The 26,635-nt window shown below is 45.8% G+C and overlaps 1 protein-coding gene across 1 annotated transcript in view; it reads left to right on the top strand.

The window, feature by feature from the left end:
• Positions 1 to 26,635, top strand: part of MAP3K13 (mitogen-activated protein kinase kinase kinase 13) — a 95,279-nt gene that overhangs the window by 49,387 nt on the left and 19,257 nt on the right. The window contains exons 7-10 of the mRNA XM_030209638.1: positions 6,792 to 6,901; positions 13,803 to 13,919; positions 17,350 to 17,487; positions 20,888 to 21,659. Coding sequence (XP_030065498.1) covers positions 6,792 to 6,901; positions 13,803 to 13,919; positions 17,350 to 17,487; positions 20,888 to 21,659 — 1,137 coding nt within the window. The remainder of the gene's footprint in view (positions 1 to 6,791; positions 6,902 to 13,802; positions 13,920 to 17,349; positions 17,488 to 20,887; positions 21,660 to 26,635) is intronic.

Raw genomic sequence — 26,635 nt, 5'->3', positions numbered from 1 at the left:
GTTGTTACACCGAAACACGGCCTGTGTTGGGTCTTCCAGAATAAAAGGAGTCTTGATCGTCTCAGTCTTGAAGGCGCAGTTGTGCTTCTTTCCTTGGTTGCAACCTTTAGTTTAGCCAGCTTCTCACGAACACAATCCTCAGGAAATCATTCAGAAACTACTACCCCTTCGTTCCTATTTGTGTTTATCTTCTTCAGTCCTTATGGATTCAAATTCCATGTGTAAAGAGGAAAAGGATAGTGATAGGAGTGTACTACCATCCACCTGGCCAAGATGAAAAGGTGGATGTAGAAATGTTATCAGAAATTAGGGAGGCTAACAAACTGGAAAACACAATCACAATAATAATGGGTGATTTCAATTACCCCGATATTGACTGAGTAAATGTAACATCAGGGTATGCTAGGAAGGTAAAATTCCTTGGCAAAATCAAGAACTGCTTTATGGAGCAGCTGGTACAGGAGCCAACAACAGAAGGAAAAATTCTAGACCTAGTCCTTAGTGTATGTAGCACATGATCTGGTGCGGGAGGTAATGGTGCTGGGGCCGCTTGATAACAGTGATCATAATATGATCAGATTTGATATTGGCTTTGGAGTAAGTACACACAGGAAATCCAATATGGTAGGATTTAACTTTCAAAAAGGAGACTATGATAAAATGAGAAGAACGGTGAAACAAAAAACTTAGAGGAGCAGCAACGAAGGTCAAAAATTTACATCAGGTGTGGATGCTGTTCAAAAATACCATCCTGGAAGCCCAGACCAAATACATTCCTTGTATTAAAAAAAGAAGACCAAACAACAGCCAGCATGATTAAAAAGTGAGGTGAAGGAATCTATTAGAGCTAAAAGAAAATCCTTCAGAAAATGGAAAAAGGAACCGACTGAAAATAATAAGAAACAGCATAAGGAATGTCAAGTCAAATGCAAAGTGCTGATAAGGGAGAAGGTAAAGAGGGACTTTGAAAAAAAGATTGCATTGAAGACAAAAGCACATAGTAAACATTTTTTAGGTATATTAAAAGCAAGAAGCCAGCAAAAGAATCGCTTAAACTGCTAGATGATCGAGGGGTAAAAGGGGCAAACAGGGAAGACAAAGCCATAATGAAGAGATTAAATGAATTCTTTGCTTCAGTCTTCACCAAGGAAGATTTGGGAGAGATACCAATGCCAGAAATGGTATTCAAAGCTGACAAGTCAGAGAAACTGAATGAAATCTCTATAAACCTAGAGGATGTAATGGGGCAATTTGACAAATTGAAGAGTAGCAAATCTCCTGGACCGGATGGTATTCATTCCAGAGTACTGATGAAATTGAAAAATGAACATGTGGAACTATTAGTGATAAGTAATTTATCTTTAAATTCAAGCATGGTACCGGAAGATTGGAGGGTACCAATGTAACTCCGAATTTTTTAAAACGTTCCAGAGGAGATCTGGGAAATTATAGACCGGTGAGCCTGACGTCGGTACCAGGCAAAATGGTAGAGACTGTTATAAAGAGCAAAATTACAAAGCATCTTCAAAAGCATGGATTAATGAGACAAAGCCAAAGTGGGTTTAGTGAAGGGAAATCTTGCCTCACCAATCTATTACATTTCTTTGAAGGGGTGAACAAACATGTGGATAAAGATGAGCCAGTTGATATTGTGTATCTGGATTTTCAAAAGGTGTTTGATAAAGTACCTCATGAAAGACTCCAGAGGAAATTGGAGAGTCATGAGATAGGAGGCAGTGTCCTATTGTGGATTAAAAACTGGTTAAAAGATAGAAAACAGAGAGTAGGATTAAATGGTCAGTATTCTCAGTGGAGTGGGGTTCCCGAGGGGTCTGCTTTTTAACACATCCTATATAATAATTCTCACCTCCAACGTTCTAATGTGCCTGGGACTGTGGATCCCTCGGAAGTGGTCTGCTAGGCAGCTTAGAACGTACTGACGTCAGTGATGTCACTGACAGCTGATTCCAAGGCAAAGGGAATCAGTGCGCCGCTCCCTGCCACTTCGGAGCAAGTGGCAAGGAGCAGGGCAACACAGAACACCCCCCCACCCGAAGAACATCAACACCCCCGCCTCCCCACACACACATGTCACTCCCTCCCATCCCATTCAAGGAGTGCGCGTCCCACCCGGCGCCGGAGGCTTGAGCCACACAAGATGGCGGCGGTGTGCAAAGCCTGCCACAGAGTGTAGGTAGAGCGGAGGGAAACAGGCGCGCCTCCCTGGGGACCCACCGCGGCACTCACCAGGCCCTCTTCACGCCGCTGAGGTCGCGCTGATCACGGTCCGATGCCCGGCTGTGCACAGGATGCTCCCGCCGCCACCCATTTCCGCTCAGCGCCCTTCTGACAGGCTGAGGGAAGCCGAGCTGGAGAACAAGATGGCGTCTCCTCCATTCCCTTCCCCTCTCTACTGCTCCGTCCGAGGAGGTTGGTGCGCAGGCGCGGGGTGGGCGGGGCATGGGTGGTGAGCAGCTGTGTGGCTCTCACGAGAGTTCCGGGAAATGAGCAGGAGTGATAAAATAGCGAGCCACGCCAAGGGCGCGTAGTTAAGGCGGGACTGGACGGAGACGGAGTGAGAGGGAAGCTGGAGTAGATGCAACAGCACAGTTAATGCAGTGAGTAACCGGCTGGGAGGGGCGTGAGGGGCCCTTGAACTGGGAGGGAGGGGCGTGAGAGGGCCTTGAACTGGGGGGGAGGGGTTGGAACTCAGAGGGAAGGAAGGGAGGGAGGGAGGTCTGGAACTCAGAAGGAAGGGAGGGAGAGAGGGGGGTCTGGAACTCAAAAGGAAGGAAAGCAAGGGAGGGGGGGTCTGGAACTCGGAAGGGAGGAGGGAGGGAGGGGGGTCTGGAGAGAGGGAAGGAGGGAGGGGGGATTACCTTGCTAGCGCCCGTTTCATTGCCTACCGAAACGGGCCTTTTATACTAGTTTATAAATGATCTAGAAATGGGAGTAACTAGAGAGGTAATTACATTTTCTGACAACACAAAGTTATTTAAAGTTGTTAAATCATGAGAGGATTGTGAAAAATTACAAGCGGACCTTACGAGACTGGGAGACTGGGCATCTAAATGGCAGATGACGTTTAATGTGAGCAAGTGCAAAGTGATGCATGTGGGAAAGAGGAACCCGAATTATAGCTATGTAATAATGCAAGGTTCCACATTAGGAGTCAGTGACCAGGAAAGGGATCTTTGCGTCATCGTTGATGATACGTTGAAACCCTCTGCTCAATGTGCGGCGGCGGTTAAGAAAGCAAATAGAATGTTGGGTATTATTAGGAAAGGATTGGAAACCAAAAATGAGGAAGTTATAATGCCTTTATATTGCTCCATGGTGTGACCTCACCTCGAATATTGCGTTCAGTTCTGGTTTATATACTTTCTGAGAATTCAGAAACACGCTAGCTCACTTTCGTTTTGTTTGCTTATTAACACCCTTAAAAAATCTAACAGTTTGGTAAGGAAAGACTTCCTTTTCCCAAATTCTATCCATAGGGCCAGTCATTTTCTTATTTTTCTGAATAGCTTCTACCATTTTGCCCAACATCAGTGCCAGGCAGCACTGAGTAGGATGTAACTGGCAGACATGGTACACTTGTTTATCCTTTCTTATACTACTAAGATGAGCAGAAGTTTTCCAGGTCACCTCTGGAGCCCTTTTTAAAAAAAATTGGTGTTAACATTGGCTAGCCTCCAATCCTCAGGTGGCCTACCTGATTTTAATGATAGGTCTGCAATTTAATTTTTCAGCACTTTCAGAATTTTGTATTATATAACATCTGTTCCTGGTGGTTTACAGCTAGAGTTATTAACCTGCATCATTGCTTTAGTGCATTCTAATGTAATTAACACATATTATTAGTAACTAGTTCCCATTGCATATAATGGGACCTACGGTAAACTAGTGTCCATTAATAGATTTACTTCCTTCTAATATGGTACTGCATATTAATTATTTTAGCTGTGTGGCAAAAGCTTCTTGCATTGCAGTGAGAACTAGATGTATGATTTATCCATTCAGAAGAGGCTCCTACCCGGTTAAATCATAAGTGGGCCATCCCTAGATTTCCAGCAGCACTTAACCACACACTGTCACTGAAAATCCAGTGTGAACATCATATTACTTGGTGGATATTACTGGGGCACTTTGGAGGCAGAATCGGGGAGGAGTCTGGAGTTATGTGAACACTGGTGATATTCAGTGATGGTGGCCACATAGCTAACTGGACATATAGGACTACACAAAAGGCAGTCCTCTTTGCCTGGTTAGTTATGCGGGTATGGCACTGAACATTGGCAATACCCACATAAGTTCCAGCTCCTGATGAAGACCTAGATATTCATTGCTGGTGCCTATGCGGGACAGGAAGTTGTAGCAGAGGGAGAACTTCCGGGGCCACTGAAAGCAGTCTGCTTACTTCACTGATGCTGCCAGTGGGCAGCAGCACGGAAGATTAAACAAGGGCAGCAATTCAGGGAGAAGGAAGGGGGAAGGGAGAAAACAGTACCAGATCCCACAGGGGGAGGGGTGGAGCAAGCAAGGAATGCTGCACCTGCCGATTGCGGGTGATGAGAGAACCACAACATCGCCAGGAGTGGGAGGGAGGGAAGTATAGAGATGCCAGACTGCAAGGGAGGGAAGGGAAGGAATGGAGAGAGAGATGACAGACTGTGGAGGAGGGGAGGATGGAATCAGAGAGATGCCAGACTGGGGGAGGAGGGAAGGGAAGGGCAGCGATGTCAGAATATGGGGTGTAGGGTAGGGCAGGAGAAGGGAAGGTGATAGATGCCAGACTGGGGGGGGGGGGGGGGGGGAAGAGAAGGGTATTGATGCCAGACTGTAGGGTGAGGTGGATAGGAGAAGGAAAGGAGATAGATGCCAGACCACGGAGAGGGATGAAGGGAAGGAGAGAGATGCCAGACCACGGAGAGACTGTGCAGGGGAAGAGGAAGGGAATGAAAGAGATGCCAGACCATAGAGGGAGAGGAAGGGAGTGGAGAAGAGAAGGGAAGGAGTTTGATGCCAGACTGGGGAGGAGGGAAATGAAGGAGAGAGAGATGCCAGACCATGGGGGGAGGGGGAAGGAGCAAGAGATGGATGGGGCCAGGGAGTGTGGATGAGGGAGGGGAACAGAGTAGAAGATGGGGCTAGGAGGTGTGGGGGGAAGGAACAGGAAATGGATGGGGTTGGAGGTATGGGGAGGAGGAAGGAGCAGGAGATGGGTGGGGGTGGGAGAAGGAGCTTGAGATGGATGGGGCTAGGGGGTATAGGTAGAGGAGAGGGGGACAGTGGGAGATGATGGGGCTCGACAGTGTGGGTGGAGGGGAGAGGAAGAGGAACAGGGCAGGAAATTATGGATAGGGGAGGTGGAGTGGGAATTTGATGGGATAATGAATACTTGGCAATTTTAGATATGGGGGGTATATTGATGGGTTGGGAGAATGAGTGAGGGTGTGAAATGAGGGATATGAGAAGAGGGACAAGAAAAGGGGATCTTGTAGGGAAAGGTTGAGAGGATCAGAGACATTGAAAAAGGATGAGGGTACTGAGGTATGGGAAGAAGGGGATGGGTCTCTGAAGAGGTTGAATGAGAGTGGAAATGGGGTTAAAAAGATGGTGAAACAGAGGCTACTGGGTATAGGGTAACAAACAGAAGAATGGCCTTGGAGGCAAGGGAAGAAAGGAGAGACAGGGATGGAGCTGAGACTGATAGGGTAATGAGATGCAGTGGAGGGTAGATGAGGGCTAAGAGGGTGAGTACAGAGGATGGGACGGGGGGACTAAAGATGGGGGAGGGGTTCAGGAGACTTTGTGGGGAAGAGACAGAGGGGGGGCAATGGGAGTGCTGGAAATGGAATGAGAGGGAGATGGTAAAAACCAGTAGATAGATGAGGGTGAGAGAAAAGTAGGGTGAAACATAAAATGAAAGATCAGTGCCAGACAGATGTAGAGAAGAAAAGGAAGAAGACAAGAGGAGAAGACAAGTGGAGAGAAAAAAATGGAGAAATCACCCTGGAAAAATATTTTAGGAGAAGACTGACACATGGAGAGTGGAAAAAAAGACTAGGCAGATGCTAAACAGGAACACAGAGGAGAGATGCTGGACAGGACAGATGGGATGCAGAGAGAAGATAGATGACAGACACGGAGAGAGAAGAAATGTGAAATGGATAGGAGATCCAGGAAAAGCAGAAGAGACACGGACCGAATCAAATGTAAAAATAAAATGCTCAGACTACAAAGGTAGAAAAAATTACTTAGTTTTGAATTTATTGGTTGGAACATGTCAAACTTTGGAAAATATTTATCTCTGATATTTTGTATTTCCATTTCTGTTTCTCTAGTATTGCTGTATATGCAGAGTCTGACTCCTGGTTTTCCAGTTCAGATTTTTGCCTTTGTATCACTATTATTGGTCTGTGATTCCTTGTTTCATGTTTGTTAATAGACTATCTGTGTTTCACATGTGTGAGCAAGGTGTGTTATTCTGCTAGGCTAGCATGTAGGTTTTGTGTAGAGATCTGTAGCAGTCCCGTTTGTTCTTTTTTTCTTACTAGATAGTGTATTGGGATTTTAGGGTATTGTGTAATATTTTCAAGTGCTGCCTTTTAATAGATAAGGTTGTTTCTCTTTACGCCCTGGGAGTTAGTGCTGTTATGGTACAGTAAGGTTCTGATTGTGTTTCTGCACAAGTTTGTGTTTAGTGTTTTGCAATGGAGGGATTGTGTGTTGTACCTGGCTTAACAATGATGTGGAAATCTCATGAGTTAATCTGTTTTTCTTTACAGGCTGAATGGAGGGAAGAAGTGAAGAAACACTTTGAGAAGATTAAGAGTGAAGGAACGTGCATTCATCGCTTAGATGAGGAGTTGATACGTCGTCGAAGAGAAGAGCTTAGGTATGTGAAAAGAATATCTCTTGGGTTTAATTTCAGTGGCTACCTATGACTGGCAATGCAGGCATTACAGTTCTCCCCTGGTGAAGAATCTCAGACTGATAGACTTCCGTATTTTTTAATCACAAGAAGAGGGTACAGCAGCGATCAAAAACCTCTTGACCTGGGGCCAAAAGTACATCATTGGTGTGTTAGTGTTCTTTCCATGCTACCAGCATGAAAGCATGCCCCCTGGATAAAATCTAGGTGCTGAATTTCAGTGTATCCCCAGCCTTATACTGCCTTCTTCTCTAGCCCACTTTCAAACCTTGCAGTGAAGGGCATTTTTCAGTGAGCAGCATGCCAGTTAGATGATTTTGTAGTTGGCAGATGGCTAACCTCTTAGCTGGAGGCCAATTTGCATTGGTAGTCATTCACAGATGAAACTTTAGTTTGCACACAATAGCATGTTTCCCTTGAGAAGGGGAGCCAAGTAGTGTGAAATCCAATCATTGGACATTTTTCTCTGGGTCCAAATCTAGTCACAGAGGTTTATTTATCACTTGTTATTTCATGAATGAATTTGTAAGTGTTTCCATTGTTTTTAGGAGTCAAGAGTTTGTTTATATCTCTTCGTATATGCTTCCACATGTGTGTCTGTGTGCTTGTGCAGCTGGAGAAATACACAGAGCAGGCTAGCAGGCCCTAACCCTAACCCATACCATCCAAAGGAGATGGAAGACAAGTGGTGGCAGTCCCCCCAAACCCACCTGTCCTTTTCAGCAGACATATATTTACCAAATTCAGGGCCAGTCTGAGACCCAAGTGTAGCAAAAGAGTGTCAGGATGTGTTGGTGTGTCAGTGCATATTCCTCAGTCCAACCCTGTTCTTGGCCTCCATGCCAGAGAAGGGTCTGTGACAGGAATGTGCACTGACAGCCCCATATGTCTTAACCACTCTGCAGCTCCCAATACCACTGCATTGGGTCTTAAAACTAGTTTCAGCTTTAGTAAATACATATGTCCATGCAGGGCCGTGCCGATGCTGTAAGCGGGGTAAGCGCCGCAGGGGGCGCCATCCTCTGGGGGGCGCCGCCGCTGCGTGCTTACCCTGCCCTCCCGCTCCCATGTAGGAACTGCCCGCCCTCTTCTCCCCCCCAAGATCCCGTTCCTTTTTTTTGTTTGTTTTAAATTTACCTTCCTCTGGCAGCGCAGCGTCAGTGAAGGAGGCGACACTCCCAGTCCCGACGTCTCTAGCCTTCCCTTGTTCGCTGCTCACTGCCCCGCCTTCTTCTGACGTCAAGGATGGGAGAAGAGGGCGGGCAGTTCCTACATGGGAGCGGGAGGGCAGGGGAGAGAGGGGAATCGCTGCCTTGGAGCCAGGCAGGTGCGGGGGGGGGGGGGGGGCCAACTGGTAGTCTGCAGGGGGGCGCCAGAGACCCTTGGCACGGCCCTGTGTCCATGGGCAAAAAGAACAATGGTGTTACTAGGAGATTGCTGGAGAAAGGGGAATACACCATTGTGCCACATTAAGGAGGTAATTATATAAAGGATTTTTTGTACATATGTGCCAGTATATGCGTATAAAAGGCCTCTTATAAATTACTTCAGCTTAAAAGTACACAGAATGCAGTTAGGCACATATGTGATTGTAGAGTTCAGGGTGTAGTTTGAGTGGAGCGTGGATTGAGTTGTGATTTACGTGCATATTTGTGTACGTTATATGCCAATATTTATGCCTGTTCCTGAGCAGACATAAATATCTGCAGCTTCAATCTAGCCGCTGTTTCTGTGGAATTCGTGCTAGTATTTTAAGAAGACCCACCAGGGAGGGACACCCATCTTCCGACACAAATCGGGAGATGGGAATCCTTCTCTCAGGGTCACCCAAATTGACATAATCGAAAGCCGATTTTGGGCGTCCCCAACTGCTTCCCATTGCAGGGATAACTAAAGTTCCCGGGAGCGTGTCGGAGGCGTAGTGAAGGCGGGACTGGGGCGTGCCTAACAGAGGGGAGTCCTCAAGCGATAATGGAAAAAAGAAGGGTGTCCCTGACGAACACTTGGCCGACTTTACTTGGTCCTTTTTTTTTTTACGACCAAGCCACAAAACTGTGCCCTAAATGACCAGATGACCACCGGAGGGAATCGGGGATGACCTCCCTTGACTCCCCCAGTGGTCACTAACCACCTCCCACCCTGAAAAAAAACAACTTTAAAAACGTTTGTCTTTTTTTTTTAGAGCATGGGTGAAGAACCTCCTTTGCTATGCCTCAGGGACGGTAGTTGAGGACGTCCTTAGTAGTAGCTCAAGGTGAGTTACATTCAAGTACACTGGATATTTCTATGCTGCCGTCCGTGCGACATCCAAAATGTGGATGCTTGTGAGAAGGATGTCCATGCCTGGATGTTTCTGTGAGAAGGATGTCTGTGCCTGCCATGCCTCTGACACCCCTTTTATTTATTTGGATTTTGGATCACAAGTAGCAGCAGTGGGATTTGAACTGGCCACCTCTGGATTACAAGACCAGTGCTCTAACCACTAGGCCACTCCTCTACTCCACTCCATGCCCTTGAAATTTGGCCATTCCTATGGGAGGGTGCAGTATGCAGGTCCCTGGGGGAGGGAGTATGTGTGTGTCAGCGGTGGCATAATGAGGGCATCCTTCTTTCAAACATTTTGGACGTCCTCAACTGCCACCCCCCCCCCCCCCCCCCCCCACAGGGATGTCCAAATTTCAAGGGAGTGCTGTGGAGAGGAGTGGCCTAGTGGTTAGAGCACTGGTCTTGCAATCCAGAGGTGGCTGGTTCAAATGCCACTGTTACTACTTGTGATCCAAAATCCAAATAAATAAAGGGGGTGTCAGAGGCACAGCAGGCATGGACATCCTTCTCACAGAAATATCCAGGCATGGCCATCCTTCTCACAAACATCCACATTTTGGACATCCTCAACTGCTGTCGCACGGACAGAGGCATAGAAATATCCAGTGTACTTGAATGTAACTCACCTTGAGCTACTACTGAAAAAGGTGTGAGCAAAATCCAAACAAATAAATAGCAAAGGACGTCCTCAGCTGCCATCACAGGGACAGAGGCATAGCAAAGGAGGTCCTTCACCCATACTCTAAAAAAAAAAAAAGACTAAAGTTTTTAAAGTTGTTTTTTTCGGGGTTGGAGGTGGTTAGTGACCACTGCATGCCTTTTTCCATTCAGTTAGTGCATCAGTTAGTCCACAGCAGTGCCCCCTAGGGTGCCAGGTTGGTGTCCTGGCATGCCAGGGGGACCAGTGCACTACGAATGCTGGCTCCTCCCATGACCAAATGACTTGGATTTGGTTGTTTTTGAGATGGGCGTCCTCGGTTTCCATTATCGGTGAAAACTGGGAATGACTATCTCTAAAGTCGACCTAAATGTTGAGATTTGGGCGTCCCCGACCGTATTATCGAAACGAAAGATGGACGCCCATCTTGTTTCGATAATACGGGTTCCCCCGCCCCTTCACTGGGACATCCTTAGAGATGGGCGCCCTTAGAGATGGTCGTCCCCATTCAATTATGCCCCTCCACGTGTCTTTATAAGATAGGCTAAAAATATGTGACTGTGCAGCATTCACACACGTGACCTGCTATAAAATTGTCATCTAACCTTCTAATTCTATAAACTAACACACACATTTTTACAGTTCCCCCCGGATTCTGTATGAGGTGCGGCGAGTAGCATGTATTAAATTGTGCATGTGGCCATTTTATGCACATCACTCAAATAGGTAATGAGCCAACTAGTCATGATAATTGGCCAATAACAACAATTATCATCTCTAATTGGCAATAATTGAAACTTATGTTTGCTTTCTTAGGCATGTTCTAAAAAGAGGTGCACGTAAATTCCAACACGAATAGCTGAAAAGGGGGTGTGGCCGTGGGAGGAGTAAGGCCATGTCAGGATGTCAATCATATTTACATGTGCTGTTATAAAATTTGGGGGAATGCGTAGGCTTTTATACCAGGTTTTGAGTGGCATAAATGGCTGCGCCTAAATGTAGGCGTGCTCTCCCCAGCCTATGTGCTATTCTATAAACTTACTGTGGATGCGGTTTATAAAATAGCACTAGGCTCGCTATTCCAACGTTCCTACATTTTGGACATCTTATACAAAATCTGGCTCTTAATGTGCAAAGTTGCATTCACAGGTTATAGAATAGTCAGTTATGCACATAACTTAATGTACTAATTAGTTGCTAATTGGCATTAACAACCAATAATTGACTATCATTGGTGTTAATTGGCACTAATTAGCAGTTATGTACATGACTGCCGTTAGTAGGGATTCTGCAAATTGTGTGCGCAAAATCCATAACACATAACTTGCGAGGGGGCACGGACTTAGGATGAGCACAGGTGGGTCAGGGTCATGCCTAGCACTCATGCATACTATTTATAGAATACTATCAGTCATAAGCATGAGAGCAGTTAGTTGCAGGCCTTTACATTAGCTTTTGAGCTAGTGAATGTGCTCACGCCTTCCGTTATACAATTAGCGCTTAGCTCGCATCATCTCAATGCCTATCTTTAGGCAACCTTGTAATAATTATCCCCTAAGTTTGCACTTTCTAACTTGCCTGAGATCGTTTGAGCATTAAAATTATGAAATTCCAGTTGTCCTTGAGGCTTGCATTTTTGAAAAGTCATTAGCCTTTGAAAATTGTAAATTAAGGATAAAGGTCTCAAACCTGTGTTTTATATTGTTGGGGTTTTTGACTATACATAAACCAATAGCAATTATTTCTAGATTAACTGCATAAAAGTCATTTTGCTAAGTGAGTGGGATTTCTTGACAAACTAGACTTACCATTACAGAAGTGAAGTAGTTATGACTCATTAGACAATGCTTTAGCTGCTGAAGACATTTCTGGAGGTAGTATCAGTGATGTCTCTTGGGAAAATTCTGCATAACTGCGTAGTGCAGAGTGTGTGCAGCATTCCATCAGTCCATAGAATTTATTGCAAGCCAGCAGGAAGAGATAGAGTTGGGGGAGAAAGTCTGGGCAGCCGGGTTGCAGGAGAGTGTGGAGGGAGAGGCAATCTGGGGAAAAGACTTGCTGAGTGAGACAGAGAGATGGAATGTGGGGAGGGGGGTGGAATCTAAGCTGGGAGGAGAGAGTGTTGAAGGGGTAAACTGGGGGAGAAGAGAAAGTGTTGCAGGAAAGAGGAAAGAAAGTATTGAGAGAGAGAGAAGGAGTGACTGTATAATGGGAAAATGGTCTACTGTTTAGGGCTTCAGGATTTCAGAAGTTTTCTTCGGCAGTAAGCAGAAGTTAAGAAAGTTGTCGGCAGTACTGACTTCTTTCAATTGCTGTCATTTGTAGCAGCAGCCACAAATACCATTCTGTTGCTGCAAATATTAGCAGCTGTAAGACATCGGCATGTCCTGCACCTCAGAGTCCCCTTGGAATCTGGATCCCTAAGGTAAAAGTCACCAAAACCCAGAATGCCAGTGGTGCATCTGCACGACACACACTTTAAAATTTTGCATCTGAGTGAGAACATTCTGGGGCCCTTTTACAAAGGTGCAGTAGGGCTGCCGCATGGGTAGTGCACGACAAAGCAGCAGTACCACCAGGCGTGACCAAGCACCCTACGGTACTTCTGTGTTTGCTGCGTGCTGTTTCCCGTGCTAGAAAATAAATTTTATTTTCTTGCTCTGGGGCGGAGAGTAGGCAATCACTGGTGGTAATCAGGCAGCGCAGGCACATTGCCACACATTGCCTGATTACCACACGAGTAGCTCGTGAGCCCTTACCGCCTCCTAAAGAGGCGGTAATGGCCACGTGCTAATTTGGAAATGAGCACGTTGCCAATAATGGCAGAAATACAATTTCGGCGTTTGCATAGCCTTGCTAAAAAGTGGCCAGAGCGTGCAGGAAACCCTTGTGCTAAAACTACCAGCGGCCACTTTTTAGCACAGCTTAGTAAAAGGACCCCTCTGTTTTGAAGAATTAATTATTACTCAAAGACGGTGATTATACTGCATTGTTTACTAAAAATAAAACGCAGTGGATTTTTTTTCATGTATATTTTATTCAATTTTAACGATACAGCCAACAATACTATTGGAATTCTGGTGATTTAGTCCATCTGGATCAAGAAAGCAAATAAGACATAACCCGTTACATAATTAGAGATGGTTGAAAGTTATCTACTCATCTGCTACAATAAAACCCAGTTTAGCATAGGGCGTCCAGGTAGGAATTGAGATGTCCAGGTCGGGATGTGCACTTTTTTCCCTGAGTATTTTACAAACGGCTTGCTGAACATGGAGCCATTTTTATAAGAATGCTGGGAAATGCATGCACAGGTTACAGCACATCTAACACATTGAAACAATGCTAATGTCCAGATTTTTTTTTCAAGTATACTTGTACTGCCATTGTAAAATGAAAACTGTATGCATATTTTTCTGGCCTTCCAAAAGGAAACCCAAAACATGCCCCGTTGGAAACTCTGCATGCTGCAGACCTAAACATGTAAATAATATTACAATAGTCCAACTTGGTTATAAGAAGGGAAAGAATAAGGTCATGAAATGTATTTTTATCAAAAAGATGTCTTACTTGCCCAAGATCACAAGGAGCCAAAGTGGGATTTGAACTTGGCTTTCCTGGTTCTCAACCTGGCGCTTTAATCATTAGGCTCAGTACCACCAGAAGGGGGGAGGGGAAGAGAGTGTGGTGGAACTCCCCATTAAGATTTGTTTGTGGGTCTCAATTCTCTGCCATTTCTGATCTTACCTGTATAACTAACATGCAGCAGATGTCAGTATCTGGGTTGGGTTTTGTCCCGCATCATGTTTATGTCAAATAACTCATTCTGTGTTCTTAGCTTCCATTTCTCCAGTTTCATATCTTGTTTTTTGTCCCTGCTAGACATGCACTGGATATCCGTGAGCACTATGAGAGAAAGCTGGAGAGAGCCAATAACCTGTACATGGAGCTCAGTGCCATAATGCTACAGCTGGAGGTTCGGGAGAAGGAACTTATAAAGTATGTGGATAGGCTTCTGTATGTCTAAGAAAATTATGTGGTTGTTATCAAGGGCCCCCTCCTCCCCAGAATGTAATATCTTTCACATTTGGGACCTTTAATAATGTTAGGAAACAAATAAAGGGGTTTTTTCTACTAAAGGGTGTTGAAATCTGGGCTCAGTGCATGCTAATGTGGGACTTTCCCGTATGCTAAGCCCAGATTTAATGTGGCACTTTTTTAGGCCATTTTCTATTTTTTTTTTTTTTTGATTTTCAGGAGGCTGTAAGTTCTCTTATTTAGGAGGTGGTACGTGCTCCCTTGTTAACTCGGCATTAGCCGGTTAGTGCACAATAAAACATGTTAGCTAGTTAGTCCTTCCACACCCATTCTCTGCCCGTGACACGCCCTCACCAAAAATATTTTTAGAAAATTGCTAACACACGGTTAGCGCATGGAAAAGGGGAAAATACCGTAAAATGCTTTAATGCATTTTGCGGTAGCCTGTTTTCCCGCAATGAACACTATTTCGTAGAAGGGCTTGTTCCAGGCGGGACCAGCCTACCTGAACACTCACTGTGAGGATACCCTCTTCACACCACCTCTGAAATGGGGACGGCTTACCCAAATGATTCTCACACAAGTGGTTGTCACTTCAGCACAATTCTCTTTATTTTACGGTATTTTCCCCTTTTGTGACTCTGGGCAAGTCACTTAACCCTCCATTGCCCCATGTAAACCGCATTGAGCCTGCCATGAGTGGGAAAGCGCGGGGTACAAATGTAACAAAAATAAATAAAATTTTCTTGCTTTAATAAGCAGACAATTACCAAAAGCAAGGGCAGAGTGTAAGCAGCTACTAAAACGTAAAACTATAACGGTTAGAAGTGGGGTGCTAGGTGATAATCAGCTCCCTAACCACCTCTTAGACTCCCCCCAGACTATGGGTGGTTCGTTCTTTTTATAACTTTCTAGCTGTCTGTATGTCCCATCCCTCTCATATGCCTATCTATGTTATATCACCAATCATTTCTTTACTTACTAATTCCACCCATGTTCCAGAATAATCTTTCCCATCTTCTGTCTTGTTTCTGTGTCTCGTCCAGCTACAGTTTTTCCTCTAAATTCCTAACATTCCGGAGTTAGTTAGCTCCTGGTAACATCCTTATCTACTTAAAATACAAGCTGAGGATGCTGTAGCAGTAATGACCAGATGCTAAAAAGCACATATCTCCATGCAGGCTTTGTCTTGTCCACAAGGAGGGTGAGCCCTTAGGTCCCGCAAGGCCCAAAAGGACCTCAAAGGACAGCCGCGCAACCCCAAGTCTTCACCCGCGGCAACCGCCGTTCACCAAGGGTTGAGCCCCCAGCTGCAGGCGGTCAACGGGACTTCAGGAACCATGGGGTTACCGGACTGGCCTGGGCAGGAACTGGGAGAGAAGCGGGCAAGTGGAAGCGTCCAAAGACTGGCAGGAGATCAGGGCCGGCAGCCAAAGCGTAGTCGGGGTCAGGCAAGAGGTCAAGGCCGGCAGCTAGTAGAGAAGTCAAAGTCAGGCTGGAGGTCGAGGCAGGCAGCTAGGCAGAGAAACCAGGAAACAGTCCAAATTCCAAAATCCGCAAAACCAGGAAAACACCAAAACACAGGAACCACGGAGATAGGCTTCGGGAACAGAACCTGAAGCAAAGTGCTAGCTCAGTTCCCCACTTTAAATACAGAACTATATCAGCCGCCCCGCCCCCATAGGAACAGCTGACCAATCCAGTCCTGGGTATCGGCAGAGCCCCTCTGATTGGCTCTGTCCGATCTCCCAGGCGGGACCACCAACTTGGCCTCCCAATCCGGCACCTCAGAGGCGGAGCTCTGGACCCTTCTGCCCAGGAGGGAGGAAGACGCCGACCATCGCGTCCTGGTGCCGCCTCCTTCGGCGGCGAGAACATCGCCCCCACAACCGGCGACCGAGAGACCGGCGGCCACAGTCGCCAGCCTCCGGTCCCGGCGGAACGGCCCTCCCTGCGGTGGGGCCCGACTCCACGCTGAGGCCTTCGGGCCGCTACCCCTCGCCGCGGAGGACGCTGGCTCCCGCCCCCCGCGGCGGAAGAGCAGGTAGGGGCGCGGGACGCGACAGGCTTCCTCTAATGCAATTCATATGTGTAAATCCCTTTACAGAAGAGCTTATAATGTCACCCATTTTTGTCATGCTCAAAGAGCACTGATTCCTGCATAACTTCACCAGCACAGTCATACATGTCACATATGTTGATTTTAAAGGATTCTTTTGTAATAACCATGTCTCTGATGCTAACTATGTGACAACCAGTGGCATAACTACGTGGGGCCTGAGGGGGCCTGGGCCCCCGTAGATTTGGCCCTGGCCCCCTGCCGACGATCCCCTTGAACCCCCCTCCCGCCACCAACCCTCCCCTGGCGTCGCCGCCCGCCCCACCGCCGCATCAGATACCTTGTTTGCTGGCGGGGGTCCCTGAACCCCACCAGCTGAAGAGAGTCTTCTTCAGCACCGGAGTAGCGCCTTCATTCAACGAAGTTCCTGGTGCGATCAGCTGTTTCTGACGCCTTACGTCCTGCACTGTGCATGTAGCCCCGTGCAGGACGTAAGGCGTCAGAAACAGCTGATCACACCAGGAACTTTGTTGAACGAAGGCGCTACTCCGGGGCTGAAGAAGACTCTATTCGGCTGGCGGGGTTCGGGGAACCCCGCCAGCAAACAAGGTATCTGATGTAGCGGCGGGGCGGGCGATGACGGCGGGGGAGGGTTGGTGGCGGGAGGGGGGTTCAAGAGGGTCATCGGCAGGCCGGCAAGGGGGGTCCAATGTGGCGGCGGCTTGGGGGGGGTGGCTAAACAGTGCCCCCCAGCTCAGGCTCTGGCCCTCCCTCCCGGCAAGGTCTGGCTACGCCCCTGGTGACAACCCAGGTCTGCACAATCTTCTGTCTGGTTTCTTCTTAGTTAACTGGTCTGGCCTGGGCTGGCTTGCCTCTCTGACAGTCACAACAGGCCCATAAAACTTCTTGGTCCTTGATTAATTTCACTGTAGAAGTACTTCAGCCATAAATATGATCACATCTGGATTTAAACCACCTCAGGTTTTCTTTGGAGGAGCAAGGCAGTGTAGTCTAAGAATGGAACAGAGAATGTAAGCTGTGAATCTGATTGTTAAACTTCATTGTTCATAAGTCTATTGGGATACTATGGGTGTCTTTTATGAAGACATGGTAGCATTTTTAGCTCACGGTAGAAATCAGCTGGCGGTAAACGCCGAGACGTCTTTGGTTGTCTTGGCGTTTACCACCAGCTGATTTCTGTCGCAAGCTAAAAATGCTACCATGCACAATCAGATACTGGAATAAATTTAAAAGGAGACTTGGTAAAATTGATACTGTTTGATGCAAATGAATTTCCCAGACTTTTTGCTTAGTGTTAGTGTTTTGTTATAGACGTGAACAAGCTGTAGAGAAGAAATATCCAGGGACATACAAGAGGCATCCGGTGAGACCAATTGTGCACCCCAATACTGTAGAGAAACTGATTAAGAAGAAAGGCGGGACACACAAACCTGGAGTTCAGGCAAAAAGGTGAGACATTCCTCCGATAATAGCAGTTGTGGAAACGAACAAGCTCTTTTTTTTTCTTTAATCTGTGAACCAACATTTTTTCTACAAGTTTTCTTCTACTTTGTCATTAATGTTATACCTTGACCTAGAGGATTTACTTGTTTAAGCGCATGCACCATTCTTGCACTTAAAATGTAGGTGCACCTGTTTAGGCCACCTAAAAGCAGCCCTTAAATACCTTCGCCTAACTTAGGCACAGATCAAGTGTATTCCATAATAGTGTGCGTTGTTTTTTGAAATGCCCATGACCACACCCACTTTTGGACTGCACGCATGAGAACTTACGCGCACTACGTGGTAGAATACACCTAGAACATTCCGCACATACATTCTAATTAAAGCCAATTAGTGCCGCTAATTGGTTGTTAAGTACCAATTATCAGTGTTGATTGGCTTCTTAATCAATTAAGTTGTGCGCACAAATGGCCATACGGCCAAATTAGCGCACACAACTTAAGGCACCATTTATAGAATTCGGGAGTAAGTGGCCAACTTTGCCAGTGGTGCTGATTTTAGAAGGTTTATTTTAAAAAAAGCCATTTACACATGTATAAGTAGTGATTTTAGAAGCAGGGCTATTAATACGTGTCTGAAAGTAATATGCACACATTTGAAGGGGGTGTGTTCTTGTCGTGGTTTAATGGCATCAACCAACTTGTTCAAGGTGAGCAAATAACTCAGTACCCAATCATAAACAATATGGGGGCAAATCTATAACTTGGCTCTTCATAAGTACATAAGTACATAAGTAGTGCCATACTGGGAAAGACCAAAGGTCCATCTAGCCCAGCATCCTGTCACCGACAGTGGCCAATCCAGGTCAAGGGCACCTGGCACGCTCCCCAAACGTAAAAACATTCCAGACAAGTTATACCTAAAAATGCGGAATTTTTCCAAGTCCATTTAATAGCGGTCTATGGACTTGTCCTTTAGGAATCTATCTAACCCCTTTTTAAACTCCGTCAAGCTAACCGCCCGTACCACGTTCTCCGGCAACGAATTCCAGAGTCTAATTACACGTTGGGTGAAGAAAAATTTTCTCCGATTCGTTTTAAATTTACCACACTGTAGCTTCAACTCATGCCCTCTAGTCCTAGTATTTTTGGATAGCGTGAACAGTCGCTTCACATCCACCCGATCCATTCCACTCATTATTTTATACACTTCTATCATATCTCCCCTCAGCCGTCTCTTCTCCAAGCTGAAAAGCCCTAGCCTTCTCAGCCTCTCTTCATAGGAACACTGATGCCATGAGCTGTGCCAATTCTATAATTTATTTATTTAGATTTTTGCTCACACCTTTTTCAGTAGTAGCTCACGGTGAGTTACATTCAGGTACTTTGGATATTTTTCTGTCCCAGGAGGGCTCATAATCTAAGTTTGTACCTGAGGTAATGGAGGGTTAAGTGACTTGCCCAAGATCACAAGGAGCAGCAGTGGGATTTGAACTGGCCACCTCTGGATTGCAAGACCAGTGCTCTAACCACTAGGCCACTCCTCCACAATGGCATCTGTGCACCAAAATGTGCATTATAGAATGCTAGCATAAAACTGAATCAGCACGCTTACATTTATGTGCAAACATTTATGCCAGGTCAATGCAGGTGTGAATAGGTGCACCTTTAGTGTGCCATTGGAGACACGCCTATGTCCCTCCTATGCTCCGCCCATGTGTACACCCACTTGCTGTTGCATGCTAAGTTACTTATGCACTACCTTACAGAATAGTACATGGTGCAATTATGCATGTAACTGCAAATTTTCTGGACACAGGAATAACTGCAGGAACCCAGTTATAGAACTGTCCTTCATGTTTGCTAAAGTGCAATTAATTGGAGAGAAAAAGGTGAGCCTTTAAAGTATGCATGCATTCCCTATTTGCAGTGGCAATACATGTATACTTCAAAAAATATTCGGCATTTATACCTGCTCCGTCATCCACAGTTGGCCCTCAGGTTTACAGAAGTGATTGAGGAAGGAATTTTGCTTACCTCTCTGATGTTCAAAGCCACCTTAATGTTTTTTGGAGTTCGTTTTCCTAATCATTGTGCAGTTTTACAAACTTTGCTACTTACACATGTAAGCAGAATCCACTGCTTACACTAAAAGTGCCATTACTTGTATGTGCAAAGCACCGAGTGATACCACTCATTTTTGCATGTGCCTTTCTATTAGATGGCTGTTCTTGCTGTACATGCCACCAAATGCACACATGTTTTTTTCTGCAGCCTTTATGTATTTTACCAAAGGCTCATCATTCAGCAAGCCTTCTGTAAAATACATTGCTAATTTTGAACATCCTGATTTGGACATCTCTTTTCTGACCTCAATGCTCTATACAAAACTGAGCTGCACATATGGTAATTATTTTACAGCTTTACAATCCTTACATCTACTGAGAAGATCCAGAGGATAGGGTGTCAAGTGTGTCTGTCTTGCTCTGTTTACTTCTCAGAAACTGTATGCATTTGGCCATACCCTTGCTGACCCCCTTCTCTTCATACAGGAATAGAAGAAGTTTGATAGAGAGACATTCAGAAAGCTCAGGACTAGGGTAATAGGATGTGTCCTGAAGCTTTTGACACTCTTCTAATACTATAGAGCAGTGGTTCCCACACCTGGTCCTGGAGGCACCCCAGCCAGTCAGGTTTTCTGGATATCCACAATGTATATTCATGAGAGAGATTTGCATGCACTGCCTCTATTGCATGCAGATCTCTCTCATGAATATTCATTATGGATATCCTGAAAACCTGACTGGCCTGGGTGCCTCCAGGACCAGGTTTGGGAACCACTGGAGTCAACATTCAATGGGGCTTAAACTGCAGCAGAGGCTCTTGCTCACTTAAAACCATGCTCAGTGGGCCGTCCCTGAACGTACAGCAGCACTTAACCTCACAGTGCCACTGAATATCCCCTCTGACTACTGCAGTATGGTGTGGTTAGTGCCAGGGCAGTACAGGGGCAGAGTTGGGGAGAACCAGCTGTTATTCAAGTACCAGCCATATTCTATGTCAATGTCCACATAACTAACTGGGTAGATAGGAACGCTCGAAAAGGCTGTCCTATCTTTGCCCACTTAGCTATGCAGCTGCTGGCACTGAGTATTTGCTGGCAGCCACATAACTTCCGGGTAAGTAGCTGACCCGGATGTTCAATGCTAGTGTCCAGACATTACCTCAGGATTGCATATCTGAGTTTGATTCAACCCATGGCTGCCAATGGCTTTAAAACCACTAACTGCTGTGGACTGAATATCGGGCCCAGTAACTTCACATCTTTTAACATTTCTACAATGCTTGTTCTGCTTTGGTGGATGACCTCCAACAACTGCATAATAATATTTTAATTTGCATTGCAGGCCTGACTTACTAAGGTCAGAGGGTATTCCCAACATAGAGCTGGCACCCAGTAGCTCACCAGTTTCTGGAAGCCCAAAAATATCAGCACAGGGTGGGAAAGGGAGATATCGGAGCAAGCCACGTCACCGACGTGGTAATAGTAAAGGCAGCCAGAATGAATTTGCAGGGATCCTGAAAACCCAGCCATCACAAGAAGACCCACCTCAAACATCTCAGCATTCTCTCCATTCTCACCACAGCCTGCAGCACCTTCACCACCAGCAACACCATAATCATCATCCACCGAATCATCATCACGCTCTCAACATCCATGGGCAAGATATAGCCAACTGTGCAAACAATCTGAGGTACTTTGGGCCTGCTGCTGCTTTGCGCAGCCCCCTGAGTAACCATGCGCAGAGGCGCATGTCAGGCTCCAGCCCAGACCTCATCTCTACCACAATGGAAGTGGACTGCCAAAGAAATCCAGGGACTGACAGTACAGAGGAAGGGCGATGGGACTGTTGTGAAGAAGGTCGGTGCACACTCTGTCCTGAATGCATGGAGACCAGAGGCAGCCAGGAGCAGAGCAGTGTCCTCCCATTGGAAGCAAAAAGTTCTGTTCTTAACTGTCCTGAGTCTCCGGGACAAGGTCCCTTGCAGGAGAACTCCAGATTTGCAGAAAAGATGAAAGATAATGAGTTCAACAGCTGCAAGTCACCATTGTCTCTGGGCACACCTCAGCACCTTACACCTCCAGTTCTACCTCGCAAAACAAGACCTGTACGAAAGGTAAGGACAGTTACAAATCTTAAACTATGTATTTTCAAAGGTAATCTCTTTTAGTTTTTACAAATGCAAAATTTTTTCTTAACTCCTCACAATTTCAATGAGCACAGTGTACATGAAAGAGCAGTGTAAGACTGAGAGCCAGTGGCGTAGGAAGGGGGTGGGCGGTGGGGCGGTCCACCCTGGGTGCACGCCGCTGGGGGGGTGTCGGCTCCGCTGGTTCACTGATCTCTCTCCCCCAAACAGGTTACTTCCTGTTCCGAGGCAGAGAGAGCAGGGAACCAGCGAAGCCGACGCAGCTCCCAGCAATGTGCAGTCTGGACGGATCGGCCCTCCCGCCCGTCCCTCGCCGCTCTCCGCTGTAAGTATGCGCTCCGGGGGAGGGGGAGAGTGCGCTCCAGAGGGTGGAGGGGGTGCCGTGCTGCACCCAGGGGGGGGTGCGCAGCGGCAACCCGCCCCGGGTGTCAGCTGCCCTCGCTACGGCACTGCTGAGAGCACCTCATTTTTAGCTTCTGAAGAATCTGTATTATTTAGGAATTAATGTGGGGACTAGGAGTGAAGGGTGTGGAAAGAATACTTTTGATGTCTATAACATCCAGTATGCTTGCTCAAAACACAGAGGGAATTTTAGAAACAGTGGATGCATCATTTACAGTGACAGCAGTGCCCTGGGAGGAGGACAGGAGAAAGACTATATTAATGCATTTAAGTAATGAAGTTACTCTGCTGTTTGCATTATTTATCACACGATTACTCTGCCCTGCTTGTTCTTTATTAGGGACATGTGTTTTCATGTCATTTAATTTCATTTGGTTTAGCAAGCATGAAATAATATACCAAAGTGACATAGTAATATGCACTAATATGAAAGAACTGCCATTATAGTGGGTTTTACAAAAATATTCTTTATTATTTATTTCTCAGCCAGGCCTCAGGCTGTTTACTCCAGGGGCTTTAGACAACTTCAGCCCCTTTTATTGCAGTCCAAATTTCTCCCACCATAATTATTACTTCCTTTTCATCCATACCAGACTAGTGCATAACAAATGGGTTATGTCCATCCACCAGCGGAAGGAGACAGAGAAAAAATAGTTACAAGTACTTCGCCCCTTAAGGGTATCATGGATCCTGGAATGTTCAGTATTTTTTCTGTCTTCAAGCAGATGGTTGATGAATCGTGAAGCTCCTTGACCGGGTGGTTTCCAGGTGTCAGTTGAATAGGGGGGTTTTGGCTAGTAGTCGTTGCTCATTTCTACACTGCTTTACTGAGCATGGTTGACACCCGGTGGTCCCAGGTCCCTCACCTCCCAGTTTGGTTGACACCTGATGGTGCCGGGTCCCTCCTCGTGCCTCTAGCTCCATTTCTACCCCATGGGAAAACTTTGGGAGTGTTGTGAGGCTGAAATTTATTATCAAATTCAAAACTTTCTGTGTCACAGTCTTCGGAACAGCTTAACTTTATTTACTATTCCTGCTGAGATAGCCTGACTTTTACTTCTGTGGTTTTTCTTGTAAAATAGGCTTCCGCTGCTTTAAGGAAACTGTAATAGTGTATGTTGCTAACTGTCGCTGTTAACAAGAGGCTGCCTCACTTAACCTTCACAGGATTTTGAGCTGGATTATTTCTGTTTTTTATTTCTGTGACATTTATTTTCTGTTTAAGCTTAACTCCTCGCTCTGTTAAGAAAAATGTGGCATTCTAGAGTGATGCATTATTGTTAAGATACTGGCAGCTGCATTGGTCCCATATCTTCCCACAGATTTTATTTCTGCTCCTTTAAGCCTCTTCAGCTCTATGGCTGTTATCCTCCTTTAGGTTGAGATTTACAGCGCTGACCCATTCTTTATTGCTAATGCTGCCGTAGCACTGGATACCCAGGTCTACACATCTCCTTGGGTTGAACATTTCCTGGTGGTAGAGGAAGTTTGCTTCAGTCCTCATTGCCGTCAACTTTGCCTCAGGGGTTCAGCAATGGTCTGCACAGTAGTTTCTGTCTGCTTTTCCACAGGTTATATTGCTGCATAGAGTCAGCTGTTTTCTTAGTTACGCAGTGATGACATCCCTAGCTGTCATACTTTACATCAGCCTTTTCTACCCTGTGGTGCCAATATCATTATTTTCTTTGCTATGTAGGATGCTGAGTATTGGCAGCAGCATCGTCATCATATACTGTACAGAGTGGCATTATCTTTTTATGCTTCAGAGAGTCGTCATTCTACTTGTTGCATCAAGCTAGCTACCCTATATGCTGCAGAGTGCCTTGGCATCTCTCTCTCTTCTTCTGGTTAGGGGCAGTACCTTGGTATGCTGCGAAATAGCAGCATCTTCTATTTTGCGAGTGCCAGCTTCTTGTAGACTCCGCTCTGGCATCATATTGCACGCCATAGATGGTAGCATCCTTACTGATGCATTGTGGCATCGTTCCTATACCTGCATTTTCCAGCATTCTAGTAGGCTGTTTTTTGGCTGCTTCCTTGTATGCCGCAAACGATATCCTTGTAGTCTGCCTCCTGGCAGTATCCTAGTAGGCTGTATTGTGACAACTTCCTTGTAGTCTACATAGTGGCAGCATTCTTGCCTGCCACCTGATAGCAGCATCGCTACCTGTGGCATGGTAGCAGCATTTCTGGCTACTTACTCCTGCCAGAACTCTGCGCTGAAAAAAAAAATCAAAATTCTGTGCAAAATAGTTAAAAATTCTGGGCACAAAATTTTCAAATTCTGCAAGTTTATTTGGCAGAATTTAACCAATATTATATCCCACTCTTCCTGAACACAGATACCATCCATAGCATCCCCCTTTTTATGTTTCAACACTTTTATTGAAGGTAATAACAGCGTATCAAAAACACAAATGCCACTACATTATCGACAGTCTATGTCACACACACATTGAAACTAATACAGTGGGCACTCTAGGCCTTCAATTATCATTTTAATAAAGCCCCACCAAACCCCCATCCTCAACTCCCCTCCCCACTGAATCCACTATTTGCCATCCGAAACGCAATGTCACTACAAAGCCCCAAACCCCCCTCCTCCATCCTATTCCCCCCTGTCTCGGAGGATTCAACCCAGGGCCTTGACTGATGGCACCTAGGTTGGTCCCACGAGAAACACTCCTTCCCCTCCCCCCTACCCAATCTAACTGGCTTCAGACCCCCCCCCCCCAAAAAAAGAAGAAAATCTAGGTTGAGGTATCAAAGTCGCCCTTTACATGATATTGACAATGAGGCTGCGCCCTCGGGGGCTTAAACTGGACAGGTAAGGAGTCCAAATCATCAGAAAAGCCTTCCAGCGCCTGGAGAACCCCTTGGCATCCCCAATTTCCCAAGTAGCCAATAGATGCACCTGATTCCTCCAGTGCCAATTTGCCAGAGGATCAGATAACGTCCAATATTGTAATATAACATTTCGGGCTCCTAGGGTCAATTTCTGGCACAAAAGGGTAACATGTCTACTCATAGGATAGTACGCTTTGGGTTTGTCAAGTACAAATTGCTCCACTGACCCCCGTACCACACAATCCAATATACGAGACAAAAACCTTCTGTCTGTTCCCAAAAATTTTGTACCTGGTGGCACCCACAAATAGCATGAAAAAAGATATGTCTATATTGCTTGCACTTGGAGCAATCAGACTCTCCCTGTGGATCCATATGAATCAACTGTACTTTAGCTACATATGCCCGAAGTATCACCCGTACTCCACATTCCCATAATCTTTCGTCCGTAGTCAAAAGGGAAATACACCTGAGGGTAGCTGCAACATCCCAATCCCCCAGATCTTCATCCCATCTCATCTTTAGCACTGAAAAGTCCCTACCCGGGTTCCCTGCAATAAGGGCCTTACTTAACCCTGACACTGATACTCCCACATCCAACATCCTTTGAAAAAACTCACGTATACATGATCCCAAGTGATTCCTCAGAGAAGAACCATCGAGGGTGGCCATGTAGAGGGGCATAATTGAACGGGGACGACCATCTCTAAGGGCGCCCATCCCTAAGGACGTCCCGGGAAAGGGGCGGGGAAACCGCTATTATCGAAACAAGATGGGCGTCACTTTCATTTCGATAATACGGTCGGGGATGCCCAAATCTCAATATTTTGGTCGCGATAGCCACCTATTCTTCTGCTCTAGCGATGGCACTTGGCTGGGAAACTCAGGTGCATGCAGCTCATTGTATGGTTCAGTTCCGTTGTTTCTCTCTATAGTGCCTCTTGTGGAGCTGTACTGAGTACTACAACTGCTACTAATCAATTCTATAGCGCTATTAGATGTATGCACTGCTGTACACCAAACATGTAAGAGACAGTGTCTGCTCAACAGAGCTTACAGTCTAATCAAGACAGACAAGTAAGGGATTAGAGAATTATTTATTTATTTCTTTTATTTATTTGTTACATTTGTATCCCACATTTTCCCACCTATTTGCAGGCTCAATGTGGCTTGCATAGTACCGGAAAGGCGTTTACAGATTCCGGTGTGAACAAATACAATGTGATGTTGTGGTAAGATGAAGTTTATATGGCAGAGCCACAATAAGAATTGTAGAGCGGAAGAGTATAAGAATCTTTGGCAACTGGTTAAACTTAAAACACTTTTTACATACTAATCAACGCGGTTCACCTAGCCAAGAAAACAGCAAGAACATCCACACCCCTATTTGACTAGGGCAAAACTATCATTTTAAAGAAAAACATTCTTGCAGTTTTGAAGAGAAAACCACAGTAACTTGTAGGACAAATCAAAGCTTCGATAACTTCAATATGTCTGGTGGGATTGATTAAAACAGACATGAGTATTGAACAAGAGAATAGGAGTTAGGAGTTAAAAGAATCCTCAAAAGACTGGGCTTTTAGCCTAGATTTGAATGCGGCCAGAGACCGAGCTTGACGCAGTGACTCAGGAAGTCCCTCCAGACTCGGCTCCCAGTTGGAGCATGTTACCTTGAGCTTTCATGGATTCAGTAT

The sequence above is a fragment of the Microcaecilia unicolor genome, chromosome 7, assembly GCF_901765095.1.
Source record: "Microcaecilia unicolor chromosome 7, aMicUni1.1, whole genome shotgun sequence".
Lineage (NCBI taxonomy): Eukaryota > Metazoa > Chordata > Amphibia > Gymnophiona > Siphonopidae > Microcaecilia > Microcaecilia unicolor.
Note: the sequence above shows the minus strand (reverse complement) of the source record. Positions and strands in the feature narration are given on the sequence as shown.